We start from the raw sequence: 21,091 nt of genomic DNA, 5'->3' as shown, positions 1-21,091 counted from the left end.
GTTGCCGGCTTCACCCAAAATGCAAATTCGAGGAGCAACTGCAAACTTATGGTAAATAAGGGAAAAAATTGTATACATGATTGTAATATCCAAAAATTCCATCCATGTTATAGTTGGATCAGTAACTAATCTTGTCCACAAAATTCTGACACTACTTGCTGTTATAACACAAATTGATCATTTTATGGATCTGATAACAACAATCAAGTAAGCCTGGTGTTTTGGTACCAAAGGGCAAAAATGGAAGCCTCACCGTGGCCATGTAAATTGTGTCTCATTCCGAGCTGAGTAATCTGTGAAGAGGGATGCCATGGAATGTGCAAAAATAAATCTTTAGCTTACCCAGTATTTCCATGTCTGTCCTTCATAGAGATCTCACCTCTGGTAGGTATCCTGTTGCAGAATGGGTAGGGATTTCCACCCTCAAGGTTGGTCAACTAGTTCAACATTTGCCGAACAGGCTTTAAGTATGCGTATTACAAGTAAAGCGATGCAGCAAAGACGATATCCCTCTTGATCTTGCTAACGGCATCTTCAAATTTGGATTCAAGTTCGGTTTCTCCGATAGATTGTGCAGCTTGTATTAGTTGTTGAAGAACTTCCTCCAATCTCCTGATAGCCCTAATTAAACTGCCTTCAAAGACCTGAGTGAATTCCATGATCTCGTAAAATTTGGATCCCTTAGCCCAAGCATAGACAGCTTCCATGATATCAGGTCGGAAAGAACTCACAAAGTTCTCAACATCTATTTGAACCTGTAATAAGCATAACAGAAAAGATCATCAACAGAAGTAGAGAGCACATAGAAGGAAATCATAAAAATCATCGACTTTTGGCCAATAAATGGAAATGCAGAGCAGCAAAAACAAAGTACCTTGCACTCAAGCTGAACTTTGGCGACCTTCCGAGCTGTATCTTGTAATTGTGTGAACAGCAACTCAAGCGCATCCCGGGGCTTTTGAGCATCCTGAAGTTTCTCTTGCCACACAAAACAAGAAAGCAGAGCTACCATCTCCTCTACTTTAATTTCCTTGAACACACCATTAAACATAAGCTCAGTCAGAGTCAGTTCATCTGCACTGCTGATTTCACAGGCTACTTTCCCCTTCAACTCTACAACATCATCTCTGCTGATGTATCTGTACATTCACAAACCATTTAATCACTTTGAAGGGATCCTTTACAAAAAGAGAATGCCATATGAAGTAAAAAGTGAAGAGTTCTCCAATTTTGTGAATCTATAAAAGATATCAAGAAAAATCAGACAAAGCGAAGAACAAGATTAAGACCGAAACAAAGAACCTAACTACAATTGATAGATTTGTCACTATTAAGGATGGGGAGATGTTCGACTGTTAGATAAGTATATTTATGATCTTTAGAAGAGAGAATATATAAACAATTAGAGCATGCTTTCCAGACTTGTCCATACTGAGGATAAGATTGTGCCACGTCATCATAATTTCATTCAAGTATCACTGTTGATTAACTCTGTTAACCCAAATTAATTTCTCTGCTCCTGTGCATTCATACACTATGGCACTTTTTTTTTTTCTCACTTCAGCTCAAAGTTGTTGCAGGAATTAAGATACATAGACTATTCACAACAGAAAAAATTAAATTTATATAACTAGAGTGGTGATCTTATTACCCAAGTCTCCTGAGGACTCTTTTCCTGGCTTTAAGTTCATCTTTGAAAGCTAAGACGGAGGATGAACGCAATGCTTTCTTGATTGATTTGATTCTGGCTGTAAGCTCTTTCTTTTTGTGCAAAACTTTAAGCTTTTCCTCAATAATAGGTGATTTTGATATGTCATGCTTTTCAAACTGGCTCTCCAATGCCTCTATCCTGCGTGCAGCCTTACTGTATGAGCTATTTTTAACCTGAAGAACATGTGTTAATTGAATGAAAACCCAAAGTTTTTAAACTGCTAAAACATAAGGTTGGGCTGAAATACCTTCATGTCATCTTCTGGGTGTAAGAGAGGCATACCGCCTTCTTTAGCATATCTAGAGAGAACTTCAGAAACCTTTTTCAAGGTATGAGTTCGAGCTTCCAATGGTATAAGGTCCTTTGGTATTTTCAGGCGAACACTACTCAAACTGTCAATCTGTTGAGATATGTTTCAGGATAAATATAGGGTACAGTGATAAGGGACTACATTTGTACAGGTACAGTAAAGGCAAGCTGAACTTATCACTGGTATAAGCAATTTGCCAGATAGGACTAGAAGTCATTTTCTCTAGAGAGAACTACTTTTATAACAATTTTACAAAAGACACTGTGTAAAGCAAGAGTGAACAAAGAACAAACAAAAAAACAAACAACCAACCGGAAAAAGAGAAATGCAAGGGCTCCATATTCTCCAGCTTCTACATGATATTCAGAAGCAAGGTAAAAGTAAAATATAGACACCAATTTCTTAATTGTCAGTTTCAAAAGGGTCATAAAATGCTGAGGCTGCAGCAAATGCTACTCAACCTATTATTACTTCATAAAAAATAAATGCTCCCTCTGTCCCACTTTATTTGTCATTCTTTCCTTTTTAGCCTGTCCCTAAACAATTGTCCACTTTCCTAATTTAAGCGCCACTAACTTTTTACTTTTTCCATTTACCCTTAATACATTTTAACTTTTTAAATTGTTTGACTAGGTGGGTCCATTTGGAAGGGCATATTGGGAAATAATATCACATCTTGCTTGTTCCCTTAAAAATTGTGCCAAACACAACTACCCATTAAAAAAGGGATCCAGGGAGTAAATATTTTAAGAACTGAAAGAATACAGACAATTTTCAAAATAAGGACCAATAGAAATAAGTAAATGGTATGCCACATATTATGGTTCCATATAAGGAAATCCACATACAGCATAAGCTTACCTTGGATAATGGAACAGAAACAACAGCAGCTTCCCCAGGATCCTTTAAGGGAACAATTTTAGTGGATTTTTTACCAAGTTCATCTTTATGCACCACACATCTAGTAAGAATATCTACTGTGTAGTTGGCATCCTCTGGTTTCATATCTTCATCATCTGAATGAACATAGAATAACTGCATAAGAACTTGAAAATCAATGAAAATCGTATCAAATTGGACTCATCTCACCTTTAGAAAGGCCTTTTACCATCTCAAAGTTAATGATGACTCCCCATGTCACGTTTTCTTTGATGGAGAAGGAGGGAACGTTTTCATTTGTATTTGTACAGTATACACCAGCAAGCCTGCCAGGCTGCAGAAAAGGTAAGCAATACTTTGGAGAGAAGACTATGTCTCGAACATCCTTTTTTAGGCTCTTGTGCTGTTGTAACAGAGAGTAATAATCCTCCAAGCTATCTTCTTCTTCAAGAAGAATTGAGTCTCTCTCTTCTGCAAGTATTTTTGCTTGCTTCTGCAAGCACAGCTCCAAAATGTAACAAAAGTAGATCAAAAAATAAAAGAAATATTAGTACCACTCAACTGACCTGAAGATCAGGAATTGCACGGTCTGCCTGAAATTGATAAAATGAATTCCTAAGCAAATTTTCAGGATCACCATCTTCACATCGTATCTGATTTAACAGCATGTTGTAGCTAAGATGGAAAGCACTGCAAAAATCAGCAATGAGTATAAGTGCACATGCACACAGACAGGAGGGAGCTTACAACAAGACATCAGACATGTAATCCTGAAAATACAAAATTAGGCTGTCTGGCAGCTTAAATAAGGCTAGCTAGAAATGAGGAATATTCATTGGTTGCAAAAAAAGGTTTATCAGGAAGAGAAGTAGAAACTCAAATACAAAGGTAAAATATCAGACATGCTGGAAAAATTAGACAAACAAAGGCACTAAAGATGTTAAGATTGCGGCAATGTCCAACCAAGAATCAATACCTATTCAATGGATCAGCACTTCCTTTTAGCATCAATTTAGCTGTAGAAGGTTCAAGCTTCTCATCAACCATCAGGATGCAAATCCCCCGGTCATCAATTCCTCGACGACCAGCACGCCCACTCATTTGTATATATTCACCACTGGATATCCATCTAAACTTATCTCCATCAAATTTGCGCACATTTGAGAAGACAACAGTTCTTGCAGGCATGTTTAACCCTATGCTAAAGGTCTCTGTGGCAAACAAACACTAAAATAAAATTATCAATATATGAATTCAAGTAATGATCTTTGAATAGTTTCACAAGCGGAAACTAATCATCATGGTCAGTATGGAATGAGAAGTAACAAATATAAACCCCCCCAGAAAAAAAAAAAAATAGTTGGATATAGAGCCCAATGATCTCTGAACATATCCTGAAAGTGAAATGTAATTTTCTTCTGACTTTTCCCACAAACACGAGAACAATGCGATAGATGTGTTTAATCACATATGACTTCAGTCTCTTATTATATATTCAAAAGAAAGCACCAAAAAAGCCAGGTTACGTAAGTTTTAGATGTCTGCTCACAGTGCACAAACTGAGAAGCCAATAGAAAGAAGACAATACTGACCACTGACATAAATCCATGTCATTCAGAGCGAGTATAGATACGTCAAAAACGGGGAAAGAAAAAAATACAATAGCTAACATAATTCTAAATAGTTTCACCAACCTTAATAAACCCTTCTTGGAATAGGATTTCAATCACTTCTTTCAATATAGGAAGCAACCCAGAATGATGTACACCGATTCCACGTTTCAGTAAGGGTAGCATGTTTGAAACCTGAGATATGTCCATAGGTATAAATATATAATAGTATCATCAACCACATCCCTTAAATTCAAATTTGTATACATGTTAAAATATTTAAATATGAAGAAGATGCACTTTTCCTTACACAGTCAGATGCAAGCCAAAAAGAGCACACGAAAATGAAAAGAAGAAGCTAAAGACAGAAAAGGATGTGAAGACTGTACAATTTAGTAGCAATTATGTATCATAATGGAAACTGCACTTTATTTCACTTGTGATGTGAAGACGTGATAGCAACTTACTTGTGGTAGCTTTCTATCATCATCAGACAACATGTCCATAGCACTCCAAAATATACTTTCAGTGTTCACCTTCTCATCATCATTGTTTAAATCCATTTTAGCCATCTAGAAATATTCCAAAAAGAATAGCATTTAGTCCGGAACCAAAGAGGGTTAATCATTTGAACAACCAAAAAAATATAAATAAATTCATGGAACACATTTAATTAAAGTAAATCCTATGTGTAAGATGTAATTTATTTCCTAAAAATAAGTGGACAGTTGAGCTAACACTATAAGGAATTAAGGATTCATGGGAATTGTGATTATCAATTAAGCAAAAGCAGAAAAGACAAACCTGCATTGCAAGAAATTCACATTCTCTTTTGCTGAAGCTAAAACATATTACGGGATCATATTGACGTTGAATAATCATTTTCACCATTTTAAATATATCACTATCCTCACCCGCTTTACCAACAACCAAACCCTTCTGCCATTTTCCATTTTCCCTTTTTCGACCCCCCTCACTAGCAGGAACAAGAGCATTTAAAGCTTTCTGGAAGCCTTCCTCACGAAATTTTCCCTTTTCATCAACCACCAAGTATAGACCATCACTACCAGAAGGAAACATGTAGTGCTGAAGAGGTGTAGGTCGATAGTCTGTATAAACAATATGACAGGGTTGCTGGTGGACCTGCATTTTTAACAACCAAGATTAATACCATTATCACAATAAACAGTAAAATATCTAAACATGTCAAGTTGCATATCACTAAAACTGAATGTTTTTGTCCCTAAGACGAATTTAAAAAGACACAATCACCTTCGCAACCCAATCTGCAAACTCCTTGGCATTAGGCACAGTAGCTGAGAGAAATACAAATCGAGAATTCTTTGGAGCCATCACAATACTCTCCTCCCAAACTACACCCCGTTCTCTATCACGCATGTAGTGTACTTCATCAAAAATAATCCACGCCACCTCCCTTGTAACCTCTGATCCCTTGTACTGCATGCTTCGCCAGATTTCTGTGGTCATTACCTGTGGTTGGAGCACATGCTAGTCATAGAAGCCCATAAAATACAGAATATATAACCAAACATACTTGAGCAAAAAAACATACCAAGCAAGAAGCATTGGGTTCAATGGTTACATCTCCAGTCATCAATCCCACATCAGAAAACTCTTCTTTAAACTCTCTGTACTTTTGATTACTAAGTGCTTTGATTGGTGAAGTGTAAATCACGCGCTGATTATTCTTCAACGACATAGCAATTGCATACAGAGCCACAACCGTCTTACCAGCTGATGTGTGTGCTGACACCTATCACCAAATTTAGTACAAGATCCCATAAAAATGAAAACTTTCACAATAAACAAGCTACACCCAAGGGAAGCTAAATGTTGTGATCATAGGAAATCGTACCATGACAGATTCACCATTGTTAAGGCACTTAATTGCTTCGGATTGGAAAGGATCAAGCGTAAAAGGGAACTCCTTTGCAGGTTTTAAGCTTTCTTCAGTCTTAGCAGAACTTTGAGCATGAGGGACATAGCCTTCCGGGTACGAAACATCATGCACACAAGCCACTTGCTCATCCAAACCCAGTAAACTATCCTCTCTGTGCTGCTTTTCGGGTCTACTTGTATCAGTCGGGTCTTCTATTGACTTCCTCTTCACTGAACCCATCTCTGCTAACCAAACTTATCCAATATCAAATTATCATCCTTCCTAACTCAATTAAGGGATAAAATACACACTCTCTATCATGCATACCTTACCAGTCCACCCCCCCCCCCCCCCCCCCCCCCAAAAAAAAAAAAAAAAAAAAAAAAAAAAACACAGTTTCTTTTTCCAGCTGAGCTTCCGCAGAAAAACATTAGGAACATGGAACGTAGTAGCATACTAAACACAGAGAAACACACACAGATACGATAATGGAGAAACGAACCTCTTAAAAAGGTTGCAGAGCTTTCCCAGAAAAGTAATAGTCGAGGTGAGCTGCTAGGGTTTTGTCTCAGATGTTGGAAAAATTTGACGCCGGAAATTGCAGACCGTTAATAGAATGCTCTTTTCGGTTGTTGGTTGTGGGAAATTTTTAGAAAGAAGAGTAGTCGGAGGACTTATTGGGCCGAAACCCAATGGGCTAGGATAACGAAGAAAGGCATATAGCCCAAAACAGAATACTGGATTGTTGAGTTGGGCCAAAGATACGGCCCAAAAGTATGCGGAAAGGTGAGCCGTGAAAACTATGGGCTTGGAATTGTGGCCTATCATAACTGTAGTTCACAGTTGAGACTGAAGATGACAACACTTTCAACGCCGACGACGGTGAATTTAGAAGAATTGTCAATGTCGGCGCCCGGAGCTCACAAAACGGTGCTGATAACCGGCGTGAGCCGGGGGCTGGGCAAAGCTCTAGCCCTAGAATTGGCGAAGAGAGGTCACACCATAATCGGCTGCTCTCGTTCCCAGGATAAGCTCAATTCTCTTCATGCCGAGCTCGCATCCGCCTCCAGTTCCACATCTTCTTCCCAAAACAAACACCTCATCATGAAAGTTGATGTGGTACACTTATTATAGCTCTCCCTCTCTCCCTCTAAAACACAATTTGTTGATGCGGTGTTCAACCTTATTTGAAATAAATCATGGCTGCCAATTTGCGGGAAATTCTCCATACGAAATTATGTTTGCTCTCTTATGAATTGTATATTGATGGTTATTGTTTGTATCGTTGCTTCATAGAGGTCAAATAGCAGTGTTGAAGAATTGGCACATGCTGTTATGGAGAATAAGAGCATTCCTGATATTGTAGGTATGGACTCTATTTCAACTCTTTGGGTGAGTATAAATATTTGGGTCCCCAACCTAAAGTTGACTATGTGTGTAAAAGTTTGGGATATATTATAGTGCTCTTGATTTTTATGAACAATCAGTTTTCATCTCCCTTTGGCCTCTGCTAGCAAACCTGTTACATAATCTATGTCTCTACTACTAGTGTTTAAGTTTGCCTACTTCACCAAACAGATTTTGGCTATGGAAAATAAGTACCCTGTATTAATTTATAGGTATCATGACTTTAAAAAAAAAAAAAAAAAAATTGTTTGCATGTGGTACTTAAGTAGGACAGAAAGATCTGTATGCTCGGTGAGTTGGTGGCAACAAATACAGGGTGCAGATTCTGATGGGTGTTTATGTGTTACTGTGTTACTTGATGTAGGCAGGTGTTTGTCTGTATAAATTGGTTTGTCCTCCAATGGATAAGGCGTTTACATTTTGTTCAATTTCATTGTAACTGATTCTTGATATAGAAAGTATGAGCTTCTTTGGTAGTTAACAATGCAGGAACCATTAATAGGAACAACAGGCTCTGGGAGGTCCCAGCAGAGGACTTTGATAATGTTATTGATACAAATGTGAAAGGAGTAGCAAATGTGCTGCGCCACTTCATTCCACTTATGATTGACAAGAAGCAAGGAATTATTGTTAATTTGTCTTCAGGATGGGGAAGATCAGCAGCTGCACAGGTTAAACTTTTACTTTATTTTCCCAATTTGTATGTTCCTATATTTTAATATAGATTGCTAAAGGTATTGGGACTTAGAGATTTGGCATCTTGAATTGTAATATGCATGATAATATTCTGTTTTTCCCTGTATTGAGATCTTAAGAAATAAATTTCATGTGGTTTGAATGATACCAAACTTAAGATCCAACTGTGTGGTTCTGTCCTGCACCATAATCAGTTTTGCAGAATTGATTTTGAGCAAATTGTGGAACTTGTCTTGACAGGTAGCACCATATTGTGCTTCCAAGTGGGCTATAGAGGGTCTGACAAAATCAATAGCTAAGGAGATACCAACTGGAATTGCAGTTGTTGCTCTTAGCCCTGGTGTTATTAACACTGAGATGCTTCAATCATGCTTTGGCAGTTCAGCTTCACTCTACCAGGCACCAGAGTCTTGGTACTTAATTCTTTCTCTCTCTCTCTCTCTCTCTCTCTCTCTCTCTCTCTCTCCCCATAACTATGTAATGGATGGGTGGGACATTTAGAACCACGCTTCTGTTGTTTTCTTGCTTAATAAGATTTTTTGTGGTCATGTCATTTGAACTTTAAGCTTATACCATGTTTATAATCATGTTGCTTACCAAGATTTCTAAGTAGCTAACTTTTTTTCTTTTTCTACCTTAAATATGTTAACAGGGCTCCAAAAGCAGCTACAATGATACTTAATCTTACGGTGGCTGACAATGGTTTATCTCTTACGGTGTGAAACATGCACCACCAAAGCAACATGATAGCATTAGTTTGTGCAGATGCCATTTTAACCAGATTTGTCTAATCTAGCAGTTTAGGATTTTTCAGAATTACTTTAATCTTGTATGAGCCAGTCAAAGCACCTGAAGGTGATGATATTACTAGGCAATGAAGAGGAAATGTTGAAAATTAAGAGGATACATGATGTATTATCTCACATTGGATTCATTGTTGGATCTCATAAGCTCATGAAATTTACTATTTGCCTCTTTGGCTGTTTGGTCTACAGAAAAATGAAACGACAAACATATTTATGAACAATTTGATGTTGCTTTTGGTTTATGGAAGATTACATGTGGAACGATTATGGTACAAATTATGTTCAATTGCTTCCCTGAGTTTCCTTCCCAGTGCAAAAGCCAGCGGAGGAGGGACAGCATTGCCAATCTGCCGGTGTTTATGTAGAATGCTGCCGGAAAATTTGTAGCTATCTGGAAATCCCTGCAGATACAAGGTACTTCAGATCTCATTTCCATGAATTAATGAGTTATAAATGCTCAGTTGAATTTGAATATGCATGTTTTCCAGTAAATAACCTCTTGTCCATTCAGAAAAGTTTCAGATCAACATCCATACATTATGAATCATGAATAGATAACATTCTTAGAGATAGCAGATCAACTACAAAACCATTTTATATGTTGAAAGAATGTGTGTGTTTTTTGGCAGGTAAAGAAAAGGGGGAAAACATGGTACCTGGGATCGAGCACATTCTCGGACAGAAATTATCCTGTCTTGTTCAGGGTGAAAACACATGCCAACCTTACCACCCGGGGTAGGGTCTGTAATGGCTGTTGGGAAATTTCCTTCCCAGTCCAACCTTCCAAATAGGCCCTTCCATTCATTGTGTTTCTTGGCTGTGTTTTTCAGGAACCGAGGTACCAAATTAGCCTCCTTTCCATTTGACAATTGAACCTGCAAGAGAAACCGGTTGAGCTAAAACACGAAAGTAACAGACAATTAACGATTGGACCTGGGCAAACAGTGCCAATCAGCGCGGCTGGACATTACATACATAGTATATAAGAATAAGAATAAGGAAGATTACCCTCTCGCGTGGGAGATCACGCCAATCAGCACCCGCACATTTGGGGATCTTCTGACATCTGGTAAGATTCAGCTGATTCATTTCCTTTGAAATGTGGTCTATCAAGTGTACCATGCCACCTCGGACCCTCTTTTGGAACCAGGAAAGAGGCTTGCCTTCATACTAAGTTACAAACCGATTGAGGACTGCAAGATATACATACAACGACAGAAAAAGAACATAATGTTGAAAAGCGTATTGTACCTCCATGGTTGTTGCTGATGCCCCGCTTCTGACTGCTGGGAGATCTGCTATCGTATCTCTGACAGTGATAGCACGGAAAGGGGCACCACCTGCAGTGCTACGAACGGCAGTATAATGAGCATTGCCAACCGAATCTAATTGAATCCTGAGTTCAGGACCTGAAAACACATGCATTGGCTCGGGCCATTCAGGAAGCGTGGCTTCTGGACAAGCTGCCCATATGAATGCACGTTTGCGTGTCTGAGCTATACCATACGCCCCGCCTTCCAATACTCCAAACCTCACCTTCGACTCCAAACAAAAAGGGAAAGGAAGATGGAAATAGAAGAACAGCAAGGAGACAAAGAAGAAACCATCCAAATTAGACCTCCATGTTACAAACTTAAATACATTTCACCACATATGTATAGAAAAACTGTCAAACTTTCAAGTTTCAACTAGATCTGCCACAAATTATGAGAAAGGAAGCTCCATTCACTCCTTATTCTATACATGTTATTGAACTTTTCTCAGTTATTTCTTGGCATGGAACTATATTGATGTACCTGGTAACCCATTTCGAGCAGCGAAGCTAGAGTTAGATGAAACATTTTCCCTTTGTCAAAACGAACAAAGTTCCTGACATTTTCGAGGAGGACGTACTTAGGCCTGAAGTAATCCACATAAGATAAAAACGATAAGATCATTTCACATTGCGTCCTACTCCAATAGCTTTCTTGGAACCTATTTAGTCCAGAAAATCCCTGCACATAAAGAAAGCTTAGAGATAAACAATGAACAAAGTAGAATCATAAGTTCATATGGAAAAGTTTTAACAGTGCAAACCTGACAAGGGGGGCCACCGACAATGAAATCCACTTCTCCAGGTCGTGGCAAACTGTTTATTACCTTCTCGTCAAGCTTTGAAGCCAACTCGGCTGCATCTGAACTTGAAATGCACTCATCTCCATCTCCACCGGCTATCATGATTGCCCTGCCATTAAATGATTAACTAAATGAAAAGATGAAGAAAGAAGCTATCTCTGCCAATCAAAGAAGAACTCGAACAATTTAGATGGGAACAAGTACGTGTGACCAAACATCAACCTAAGAATTGCGTTGCAGTTACTAGTGATTGTCACTGCCTCTGAGTGATTCAACTTAAAAGCTTCAGCCTCAGCTTCTTCATAGTCAATTGCCCATTTACTCACCGATACACCTTCAAATAAGGTGCAATGAATAAGTCAGTAATATACTTAAATAAAGTTGAAAACATCACATAAGTTAAAAGACTATTACCCGACTCTTTTAAACCTGTAGACAGGCCACCACAACCAGCAAATATGTCGAGAGTGGCTAGAGGATTTTTAGCAGCTTCATCCACTGCTTTCTCAGTACACTCGGGTTTATTTTCTCCTTCTATACACTTCACTTTTTCATTTTTGATTGAATCATTATGGACTATGTGCTCTTTTGAGAGGAAGCCTAGCTCAACATTACGGGGTAACTGCCACCGAACAGGATATAATGCACATAAGCAACTTTGTGATTGAAGCACGAAGATTCACTTGATATAGTTTTTGGCAAGATAAATAAATGGTTTAGGAATGTAGATAAAAAAAAAAAAAAATCCGTATAAAATATATTCTAAACATATAGAAATATAAGTAATAACCTGCTTCAGAGTCCCACTTTCAGTGTCGTACAGATGTTGACAGAAGAAGACATGCTCAAAAACATAAAGGCTATTATGGCAATCTTTAAATTGAAAATCTTTCTTATTTCTAACATTACATTTTCCTTCTACAGCAGCGACAGGTGCCTTAATTATCTGTTCACTGTAGTAAACCTGAAGATTCATTAATGAGCATTTAGTGTCCATATCTAAGAAAAAAATTGACAGGAAAATAATGAGAACCCCACATATCAGAGATTTTATCATTCCTGAAAGAATTTGTTCTTGAACAGAAATTAAAGAATTTAATGGCTAAAGAAGGGAGGAAACACGTAGCTATCAGAATGGGCATAAAAGCACTTAAACTCTCAATTATTCGAAATAAATCTTTATCTTGAATAGAAAATGAAGGAGTTTAAAATGGCTAATGAAAAAAAAAAAAAAAAAAAGGAAAAGAAAGGTCTCATTATCAGCATGTAGATTAAACCCATAGGTTTTCGCCATACACATTAAAAATATATTACCTCTTGAACATCAGAAAAGAAAGCCTTCTCCTTTGAAATATCTTCAGGTTTGAAAAACCTCCTAACTTTGATCATCACACATTCAGGGTCAGCTCGTTCAAAGGAGTTGTCACTTTCAACCCCAAGTAGTTGGCAGACTATATATGATTTAAGACCGACATTCCTGCTGTTCTTGAAAGTTGTTTTCTGTTTCTCATTTGCTGCAAGATACAAAGGGCTTAAATAGAGAAAGTCGCAAATACTGTACTGAATTCCCCGATATGTGAAGCTTGTTGTGGATGTACAGAGCTTGAAGACCCTCACATTTGAGGCTTGTCTCATTTTACACGAGTTACAATCCCCAGTTCCAAGGCCCATTACTGTAGTTGGTAGGCAAAAGAAAGCACCTCTTTCCGGGCAGTATAAACTTCTGCAGAAGTATTCCATGGGTAACCCCTTTATCTTTCCCTTCCAAGCTCTTTGTTTTTCCACTTTGTCATTATCTGCATTTGCCTTGCGGTGTTGATAATGCCAAGGTCTTTGCCCGATTTCCACAACCATGGTTTCTATGACATCACCGAGCTCAAATTCTCTACACTCATTTGTCAAGAAGAGTTCCCTCTCACTAGCAGTATCTCCGAGAACAGTTTGACAACCTCTAAGCAGCAGTCTTCCATGAACCAATTTTCTGTTATCTGATGATTGGAACATGTACTCTATGAAACATATACACGAATGTTTCATTGAATCGGATGTTCTTAGCACCACAGTGTGGCCTACACAAACCACATGTCCATTGGCAAGAGCCTGTGTAAAGAGTGCCTCACCTCGGGATGTTCTTTGAACTGATTCTCCATCCCATCTGATTTCCTTTTTAGCAGACCTTGTTTTCCAGTGTGGATGATCACATTTCTGTAATTTTAAAATTTCATCTTCTCTTCTGTACTTTAGATCCTTTCTTTCATTTTCTTCTGCCTCCTCTTCATTGGCCTCCATTGACTCCCAATGCATGTGATTTGAGCAATACTGCCGCCAGATCCTTCTTATCAACTTGGTGGTGGTTGCAGGCATAGCTTTCCTTTTCGAGATCGTGGCAACCTTGAAAGCTCTCGAGTTCATCCATGGTTCTTGTTTCGGGATCACACTCTTATTTACTGACCATTTTCTTTGGTGCTGCTCTTCCATCTTGGTGCGGAGAGTGCACACGAAAGCACATTTGCTGATTGTAATATCGGGATACTCTGAAAACAGTTGCAAGATAATCTGGGCATGAACAAGTATATACCTGCGAACACCTGCTAGATCCGAGGAAATGTGGCAAGGATGAATTTTATCAAATTGAGAGACTTTCTTGATGACATCGAGAAAGGAAAGGCAGGATGCACGGCTTTGCAGCTTCAATAACGTAATAATGGCAATAGCTAATCGTGCAGTTCTCAACACAGGTTTCAACCATGGAGTATACTGCTCTGATGGATTCCCCAACCTGTACCTGATGTATTATACAGAGAAAAAGATTACTCAGACAAGAATCACTACTCTGATTCCATAATGAAATGCTTTCCAAAGAACTCAACAATTCTATCTTACCAGGACATATCAGTTCGAATTGAAATGAAGAACATGACAGATCGAAATTCAATCCTCCACTCCTTTATGGCGCTCAGAAAGACAGGTGTGGCGTCGATGCTTAGCTCTTTAGAACTTGATGGACTATTATTATCGTGAAGATAGAACCCGGGGCCTCCATCATCAGCTGTCATTGTACCAGACCCATAAACTGTCATATCGATACCAGGACATGATTTCATAGGGAGAAGCTCCAAAGAAATCATCTTTCCCTCTGAATTATAGACAGACCAGTTATGAAGGCTGCTATGAGGAAGCTGGTCGGGATAAGAAATACAACTATCTTCGTCGAAGATAATATACTCATCTCTCTCTTGCACCTCGGGTTTATAGTAAGCAGGAACTGGGTAATCATCTGCAATCTCATCTTCACTGATCTTTACATGGTAGTTGTTAGGGGATATTGCTGGATGCAGCCTCTTATTTGGTTTGAAGGATGCCAGCCAATTCTTTTTTTCTTGTAGCAATCGATCTCTTCTCATTTTGATAGGCGCACACTCATTGGAATGACTATTTTTTTCCTCGGCTCCAGTTTTCGAATCCAAAATTCTTAAGCTGGCATCCCTAAGGGCGATGAGCACCGGAAGGTCCCCAAAGATTGGTTCTTCTTTGGAATCGGGGTTCTCCAAACCAGCCAATTGTTCATATATGAACCAACCCCATGAACCAATTAACTCCTTGATGGATGTCCCGGTGGGTAGGCCCCCGTTCTTGCTCATTGACCGAACAAGTGAAGCAAGCAATTCGTTAAGAGTGAGATTGTCATTTCCTCCATAAGATTTTGACAGCCTTCTGTAAGCTTCAACACAAGCACGGGCCTTTTCAGACAATAAACTGTACAATCTTTTATAGGCAGGTGTAGGCGTAAGACACTCATAGTGAGCAACATCGGTAGAGATCCATATGACTGGTGACCCTTCGTCAAATCCAGAAATTGACCATTCTAAAATTGGCCCAAATCCTTCACATTTAGCTCCTTTCGCTTCCACTTTATTGGAAGGTTCTTCCAATGGCAAAATGATACCGGTAACATACACAGCATTCACATCTAGCATTTCAACAGGCTGCAATATGTCATCTGCATCATAGAAAGAAAAGTCTATCAATCTTCTATTTGGCGGAGAATCATTAGGGTCAGTTTTTGTCAACGTCAATGCATCCAATTCCTCCTCAACTTCTTGAAGTTTTCTATATTCAATTATCCTGAAGTTATCTGATCTATAATTTAAACTAGCAAATGGAGCTGAAGGTTCTTCTACCTCGTTTCTGCTCTCCAATCTCGTTTCCTTAGTTCTAGTTCTCATGCTAGCATTTCTAAGGGCTATAAGTGCAGGAAGTTCACCAAAGATTGGATCCTCTTCAGACTCTGATTTCTCCAAACCCATTAACTGGTCATGAATAAACCTACCCCATAAAATGATTAAATTCTTTATGCACGTCCCCTTAGGTATATTCTTACTCTTACTCATCGAGTGAACACCTGCAGTAAGTAGCCCGCTGAGACTCAGATCAGGATTGCCTCCATAAGATTTTGATAAAAGCCTGTAAGTCATAATGCATGCACGGGCCTTCTCGAGAAATAGATTGTATAGATTTTTATAAGTGGCAGCAGGACGAATACATTCATAGTGAGCAACATCAGTGGAAACCCATATGATTGGTGAGCCTTCATCGAATCCAGATATTGACCATGATAAAATCGGGCCAAAGCCTTCACATTTTACCCCGCTGTCCTTTTCTTTTCGAGCAGCTGCTTCCAAAGGAAAAATGAAACCCGAAGCATACATATCCTTTAGTTCTAGCATATCAACAAGCTGCAACGTGCCATCTTTATCATAAAAGATGAAGTCTTTCAATTGTCTATTTGGTGGAGAGTCCTTCCGGCCAGTTTTTGTGAATCTTATTGCATCTGATTCCCTCTCCACTAGTCGATGTCTTGTAGATTCACCTATTCTGGAACTATCTAGCAACCGATCTGATTTGTACTTTAAACCGGCAAACAAAGCTGCTTGTTTTCCTATTTCTGCAAATGCAATGACATATCGGTTGCTATTAGACCTGATGATTTGCCTTTTCCTTTTTCCAGTTTTTATATCTGACATTTTTGCACTAGCATCCCTAAGGGCAACCAGCACGGGAAGTTCGCCAAACGTTGGATCCTCATCAGAATTTGACTTCTCTAAACCTTGCAGTTGTTCATAAATAAACCCACCCCATGAAATTATTAAATTCTCGATGGATATCCCTTGAGGTATATTCTCACTCTTACTCATCGAGTGAAATACTGCATTTAGTAGCTCATTAAGACTCAGATCGGGGTTGCCTCCACAAGTGTTTGATAAAATTCTATAAGTTTCTACACATGCACGAGCCTTGTCGAAGAACATGCCACACAAATGTTTGTAGGCGATGGAAGGGTGAAGACATTCATAGTGAGCAACATCAGTCGAAATCCATACAATTGGTAAGCCGTCATCAAATCCAGATATCGACCACTCTAGAATTGGCCCAAATCCTTCACATTTGACCCCTTTGTCCTTTGGTTCATCGTAAGATTCTTCCAAGGGCAAAATGAGACCAGAAACATACATATTCTTCACTTCCAGCGTATCAACAAGCTGAATTATGCCATCTTCGTCGTAAAAAGTGAAGTCTGTCAATCTTCTATTAGAAGGAGAATCTGACAGATCAATTTTTGTTAGTCTTATTGCATCTGATTCCTTCTCAACTACTTGAGGTTTTGACAACAAACCGGATTTGTTCTTTAGACCGGCAAATCTAGCTGCTTGCTTCGCGATTTCTGATGAAGTGAGAATGGAGGTGTCTGATATTTTTGTTGCTTTATATTCACCGCCCTGCAAACATTTAGTTTTCTCTCCGCTTTTCACAAATGAGATTTTCATGCTAGCATCTCTTAGGGCAATTAGAACAGGAAGTTCACTAAAAATTGGATCTTCGGTGGACTCTGACTTCTCTAAGCCAATTAGTTGTTCATAGATGAACCTGCCCCACGAAATAATTAAGTCTTGGACTGACACAGTGTGTGATAGACTAGTTTCGACCATTGTTGAAGCAACTGCAGATACTAAATCGTTAAGACTAACTTCCGGGGTGCCTCCATAGGGTCTAGATAATCTTCTATAAGTCTCGATACATGCACGTGACTTCTGGAAGAAAAGATCGTACAGAATTTTATAGGAACTGGAAGGTTCGAGACATTCATAGTGTGCAATGACAGTGGAAATCCAAAGAACTGGCGACCCTTCATCAAATCCAGATATCGACCATTCTAGAATTGGTCCAAATCTATTGCACTGCACTCCCGTTTCTTTGCCTTTCCCAAAAGCTCCTTCCAAAGGCAAAATGGCACCAGAAATGTACATCTTCTTCGTCTCTATGACCTCAACAAGCTGCAGTTTTTCATCTTCGTCGTAGAAGGAGAACTCTGTCAGTCTTCTATTTACTGGAAACTCATTTCGGCCTCTTCTTGTCAACGCCACTGCATCCGGTTCAGTTTGGACTACCCGAGGCCTTCCAGTCCCGACTATCTCGGTCTCATATAAGTCCAGCTCAGAGCTGACATCAGCTGGCCTCGGTTTTTTACAAGAACCCGAGGTATATTCACAGCTCTCCAACCTCGTCCGCTTTTGCCTTCTTTTATAGGTGATTTCAACATAAGTATCTGACTTATTAGCACGACAATATCCAATACTCGATTCTCTTTGCATTTTCCTGTTACCAGTTGCAGAAAAAGAGTATTTAATATAGAGTAGTTCAGAGTGTTACTCGAGATGTCATGTTTTCAGCATACATTACTGGAAGAAGACAAGAATTAAGATAAATTAGATTATGAAAACAAGGCTTATGAACGATAAATGATGAATTTACCTAAGGGGGCTTAGGTGTTGAATTAAATAACATGCAACATCTGGCTATTCAGATGGGATTCTCAAGGTTTATTAGTCATCATACACTCGTACTTAAACGAATAAAGTTGAAATCACGAAGAGTTATTATGCATGAGAAGAAACTCTTCATAAATTTTCACTATGCTTCAACTCCCTTGTCCTATATACAGAACAGGTAAATGATGTATAGAGGAGTTAGTTATTTATGTATTTCTATAACACAAAAAAACATTTATTGTATAGAACAAGTTCTCACTTTGAATGCCTGAATTTAGACTCATTTTCAACATAATAAAAGTTACGAGCCTGTTTAGTAAATGAAGTACACATCAAAGTTCTCAACTATACAATTATACCAAGTAACACCAGCAGAGAAACAACAAGTTAGGAGCCTGTTAAGTAACCGAAGAATCTTTTTTTTTTTTTCCTGTTTTCTAGTTCTAGTTCGGGGAAATTAGAGAAATTCTCCATTTTTCCAACTTAACAAATGATTTTGGAAAGCTTTTTTTTTTTTTTTTTTCTCCATATTTTCTAAATTGTTCAAATACAAAAAATGCATAACTTTATCTCTAATCACCATCATTGTTGCATACATAATACATACGAACTTCTATTTACCCCTACCTTCACCTACCTACCCATCCATCCACCATTACTTACGTATCATCAGATCACCACCACCTACCTATCTTACCATCACCTTGTATACCTACCTTCCCACATCACCGCCACTATCACTACCTCCATTATAATTCCCGCTTCCTTTCACCCACCACTATTTGCCTACCTACCCCAACAAAATTTACTTAACTATCCACCACTACGACTATATTCATTACCATTTTCACTTATTTAACCCACCAAGCCATGGACTTTTAGCGAACCTAATAGGTTATCCATTCTGATATATCCGAATATAAATTTGGTTCAAATATGATTGGTTAACCCGAAATTAGAAATTACAATTTATAAATTGGCCTAAAAACTATCAACATAGAACAACCAAAAAGAAAAAGCCAGCATATATATAGACAAGATAACAGAAGGCCGGGCTCAGAACTGAAGGCATTACCTCTCCTCCTCCTCCTCCTCCTCCACCTCAACAACGCATAAGAATTCCGTGCTTCTAACATTGACGACAGTGAAGTTCTCGAGGAATCACTTATTGATCTGCTCATCAAAGAAACAGGTAACTAATAAGTAAATGCAGTTTTAGTATTTCCAATTCAGGAAATTAAAGATCTTGTCTTTATGAACCTTAAACATAAATGTTTTAAACATGAATGGATAATGGAAAACAATAATGAAAATCGATTACCTGCATTTTTGACAGACAATTCGATTCTTATGCTCATGCATGCTTTCCTGTACTAATTTTGAGTTTATTGGATAGTATTTGAAGAGGAGTATGTGGATGGCATTTTGGGGTTTTGGTGAAGAAGAAGAAGATAATGAAAGCTTCATTTTCAGTTGTGGTGAGGATGTATATGGCCGAGGCTGAGGAAAGTGGAGGTTAGTGACGTATGCTGCTATGATAGTGTACGTCACTCGTGCATACTTCAATTCTCTACTTATTTATGGAGTGATGATAGTAAATTGTGGTAATATTTAACACAATTGATTATGACAGTTTTCAGGTGCTAAATAATGACAGATTTTTACTAAAGATTGACTAATTGATCACTTGAGCTATTAGGTAGGACGTGTTCCCATATTTAATTATATAATTCAGGCTTATTTGTAGTTTAAAATAAATTATAAGTTTTACCGAATAAAGTCAATATAAATTAGTATAAATTAGTAAGCTAAGTTATAAGTCATCATGGTTTATACTATGAATTAGTGGTTTCCATTGTGACTTTGAGCTTTTTTTCTAGTGCAAATGCGCTAGAGGTAACAGTACAACGTCTGGTATTTGTTCATAGAAGTCTCTACAAATTTATATTAATATGAAAATTCTTGCACACAATATAATGCAAAACATTACATGATATAAACTCAATCTACGATGCACACATAGTGCACCCACGGATGATTCCGAACCTCATCATGTCAAGAGAACAAACGTGCATGTATGTACCTGAGATCGAGTATATTCTCAAACATATATAAATCATTCTATGTTATACAAGGTAACTTAGTAAGTTACACGTCATCATGGCTATATATATGGATTATATGCTATGAATTATTGCCTTCCATTGCCACTTTGAGCTTTCTCCCCAGTGCAAACGCTAGGGGTGGCGGTACAATGTTACCAACTTGCTTATACTTGTTCCTTAAAGTGCCTACAAATTTATACCAATTACACACAAACATTTACATGATATAAATTAACTCTACATGCACACGTTGTGCACGCACGAATAATTCTAAACCTTATTCTTTGAAAACCTTACAAATTAAATTTATACCAATCCAAAAATCTCCGTTTTCAAACATTTACATGTTATAAACTCTACAATGCACACACACTGCACACAAATTGAATCTACTAACGCTTCTGCATTCTCCGATCCATTCTCTATATATAACGTAACCCATGAAATGAAAATGAACAACATATACACCACACCTGTTAACTACAACAGGTTCGTTAGTCTCAATATTTTCCATTGTTATAGACAGTTTAGCTATGTATCTCCGGCACCATATAACCCACCTTAGCTTATATATTATACATGGAAAAACCAGTCTTTCCCAGAATTTATAAGCATAAATGGCCTTCAAAGAATCAAATAAAATGAGGTAAAACATTTCATTCCGATCAAGAAAGTCGCCTGGAATCATCGTATTCAGTGAATTTCTATTTCCGGCGTTATCCCAT

The 21,091-nt window shown here is 38.2% G+C and overlaps 3 protein-coding genes across 5 annotated transcripts; 1 reads left to right on the top strand and 2 right to left on the bottom strand.

The window, feature by feature from the left end:
- Nucleotides 1–33: 33 nt before the first annotated feature.
- LOC109167173 (DExH-box ATP-dependent RNA helicase DExH9) lies at nt 34–7,044 on the bottom strand. Of its 3 annotated transcripts, XM_019316133.1 has the most exons (16): nt 6,912–7,044; nt 6,387–6,668; nt 6,084–6,284; nt 5,783–6,001; nt 5,315–5,653; nt 4,978–5,082; nt 4,595–4,705; nt 3,877–4,127; nt 3,467–3,590; nt 3,111–3,393; nt 2,883–3,037; nt 1,959–2,111; nt 1,652–1,884; nt 875–1,139; nt 451–755; nt 34–417 (listed from the first exon to the last, which is right to left on the bottom strand). In XM_019316133.1, the coding sequence occupies exons 2-15, from the start codon at nt 6,648–6,650 to the stop codon at nt 477–479; spliced, it is 2,982 nt and encodes a 993-aa protein (XP_019171678.1). In that variant the 5' UTR covers nt 6,651–6,668; nt 6,912–7,044; the 3' UTR covers nt 34–417; nt 451–476. The 3 variants fall into 3 exon arrangements, with proteins under 3 accessions (XP_019171678.1, XP_019171676.1, XP_019171677.1); XM_019316131.1 differs by having other exon boundaries at nt 34–755; XM_019316132.1 differs by having other exon boundaries at nt 34–755; nt 6,387–6,652; nt 6,913–7,044.
- Nucleotides 7,045–7,238: 194 nt separating this feature from the next.
- LOC109167175 (NADPH-dependent pterin aldehyde reductase) lies at nt 7,239–9,513 on the top strand. Its single transcript, XM_019316136.1, has 5 exons — nt 7,239–7,529; nt 7,707–7,776; nt 8,295–8,488; nt 8,754–8,926; nt 9,166–9,513. The coding sequence occupies exons 1-5, from the start codon at nt 7,266–7,268 to the stop codon at nt 9,233–9,235; spliced, it is 771 nt and encodes a 256-aa protein (XP_019171681.1). The 5' UTR covers nt 7,239–7,265; the 3' UTR covers nt 9,236–9,513.
- Nucleotides 9,451–19,728, bottom strand: LOC109167053 (DNA (cytosine-5)-methyltransferase 1A-like). The gene is made up of 13 exons (XM_019315956.1): nt 19,583–19,728; nt 19,306–19,434; nt 14,318–18,088; nt 12,749–14,219; nt 12,225–12,398; nt 11,849–12,056; nt 11,657–11,768; nt 11,396–11,543; nt 11,116–11,313; nt 10,571–10,855; nt 10,328–10,489; nt 9,976–10,194; nt 9,451–9,720 (listed from the first exon to the last, which is right to left on the bottom strand). The coding sequence occupies exons 1-13, from the start codon at nt 19,726–19,728 to the stop codon at nt 9,559–9,561; spliced, it is 7,185 nt and encodes a 2,394-aa protein (XP_019171501.1). The 3' UTR covers nt 9,451–9,558.
- Nucleotides 19,729–21,091: the final 1,363 nt, after the last annotated feature.

Source organism: Ipomoea nil, unplaced genomic scaffold (assembly GCF_001879475.1).
Source record: "Ipomoea nil cultivar Tokyo-kokei standard unplaced genomic scaffold, Asagao_1.1 scaffold3147, whole genome shotgun sequence".
Taxonomy (NCBI): Eukaryota; Viridiplantae; Streptophyta; class Magnoliopsida; order Solanales; family Convolvulaceae; genus Ipomoea; species Ipomoea nil.
This window is presented reverse-complemented; position numbering and strand designations above follow the sequence as displayed.

What these genes read in the sequence shown, in the direction of transcription:
- LOC109167175 (XM_019316136.1), top strand. Translation starts at nt 7,266, where the DNA reads ATGACAACACTTTCAACGCCGACGACGGTGAATTTAGAAGAATTGTCA. An exon ending in TCATCATGAAAGTTGATGTG is followed by an intron (nt 7,530 to 7,706) that starts GTACACTTATTA and finishes GTTGCTTCATAG; the next exon opens with AGGTCAAATAGCAGTGTTGA. An exon ending in TACCAGGCACCAGAGTCTTG is followed by an intron (nt 8,927 to 9,165) that starts GTACTTAATTCT and finishes ATATGTTAACAG; the next exon opens with GGCTCCAAAAGCAGCTACAA.
- LOC109167173 (XM_019316131.1), bottom strand. Translation starts at nt 6,650, where the DNA reads ATGGGTTCAGTGAAGAGGAAGTCAATAGAAGACCCGACTGATACAAGT. An exon ending in ACAATGGTGAATCTGTCATG is followed by an intron (nt 6,285 to 6,386) that starts GTACGATTTCCT and finishes ATTTGGTGATAG; the next exon opens with GTGTCAGCACACACATCAGC. An exon ending in TCCAAGAAGGGTTTATTAAG is followed by an intron (nt 4,128 to 4,594) that starts GTTGGTGAAACT and finishes ATTTTATTTTAG; the next exon opens with TGTTTGTTTGCCACAGAGAC.
- LOC109167053 (XM_019315956.1), bottom strand. Translation starts at nt 19,728, where the DNA reads ATGAAGCTTTCATTATCTTCTTCTTCTTCACCAAAACCCCAAAATGCC. An exon ending in ATTGTCTGTCAAAAATGCAG is followed by an intron (nt 19,435 to 19,582) that starts GTAATCGATTTT and finishes TTTGATGAGCAG; the next exon opens with ATCAATAAGTGATTCCTCGA. An exon ending in GTGATCTCCCACGCGAGAGG is followed by an intron (nt 10,195 to 10,327) that starts GTAATCTTCCTT and finishes TTTCTCTTGCAG; the next exon opens with GTTCAATTGTCAAATGGAAA.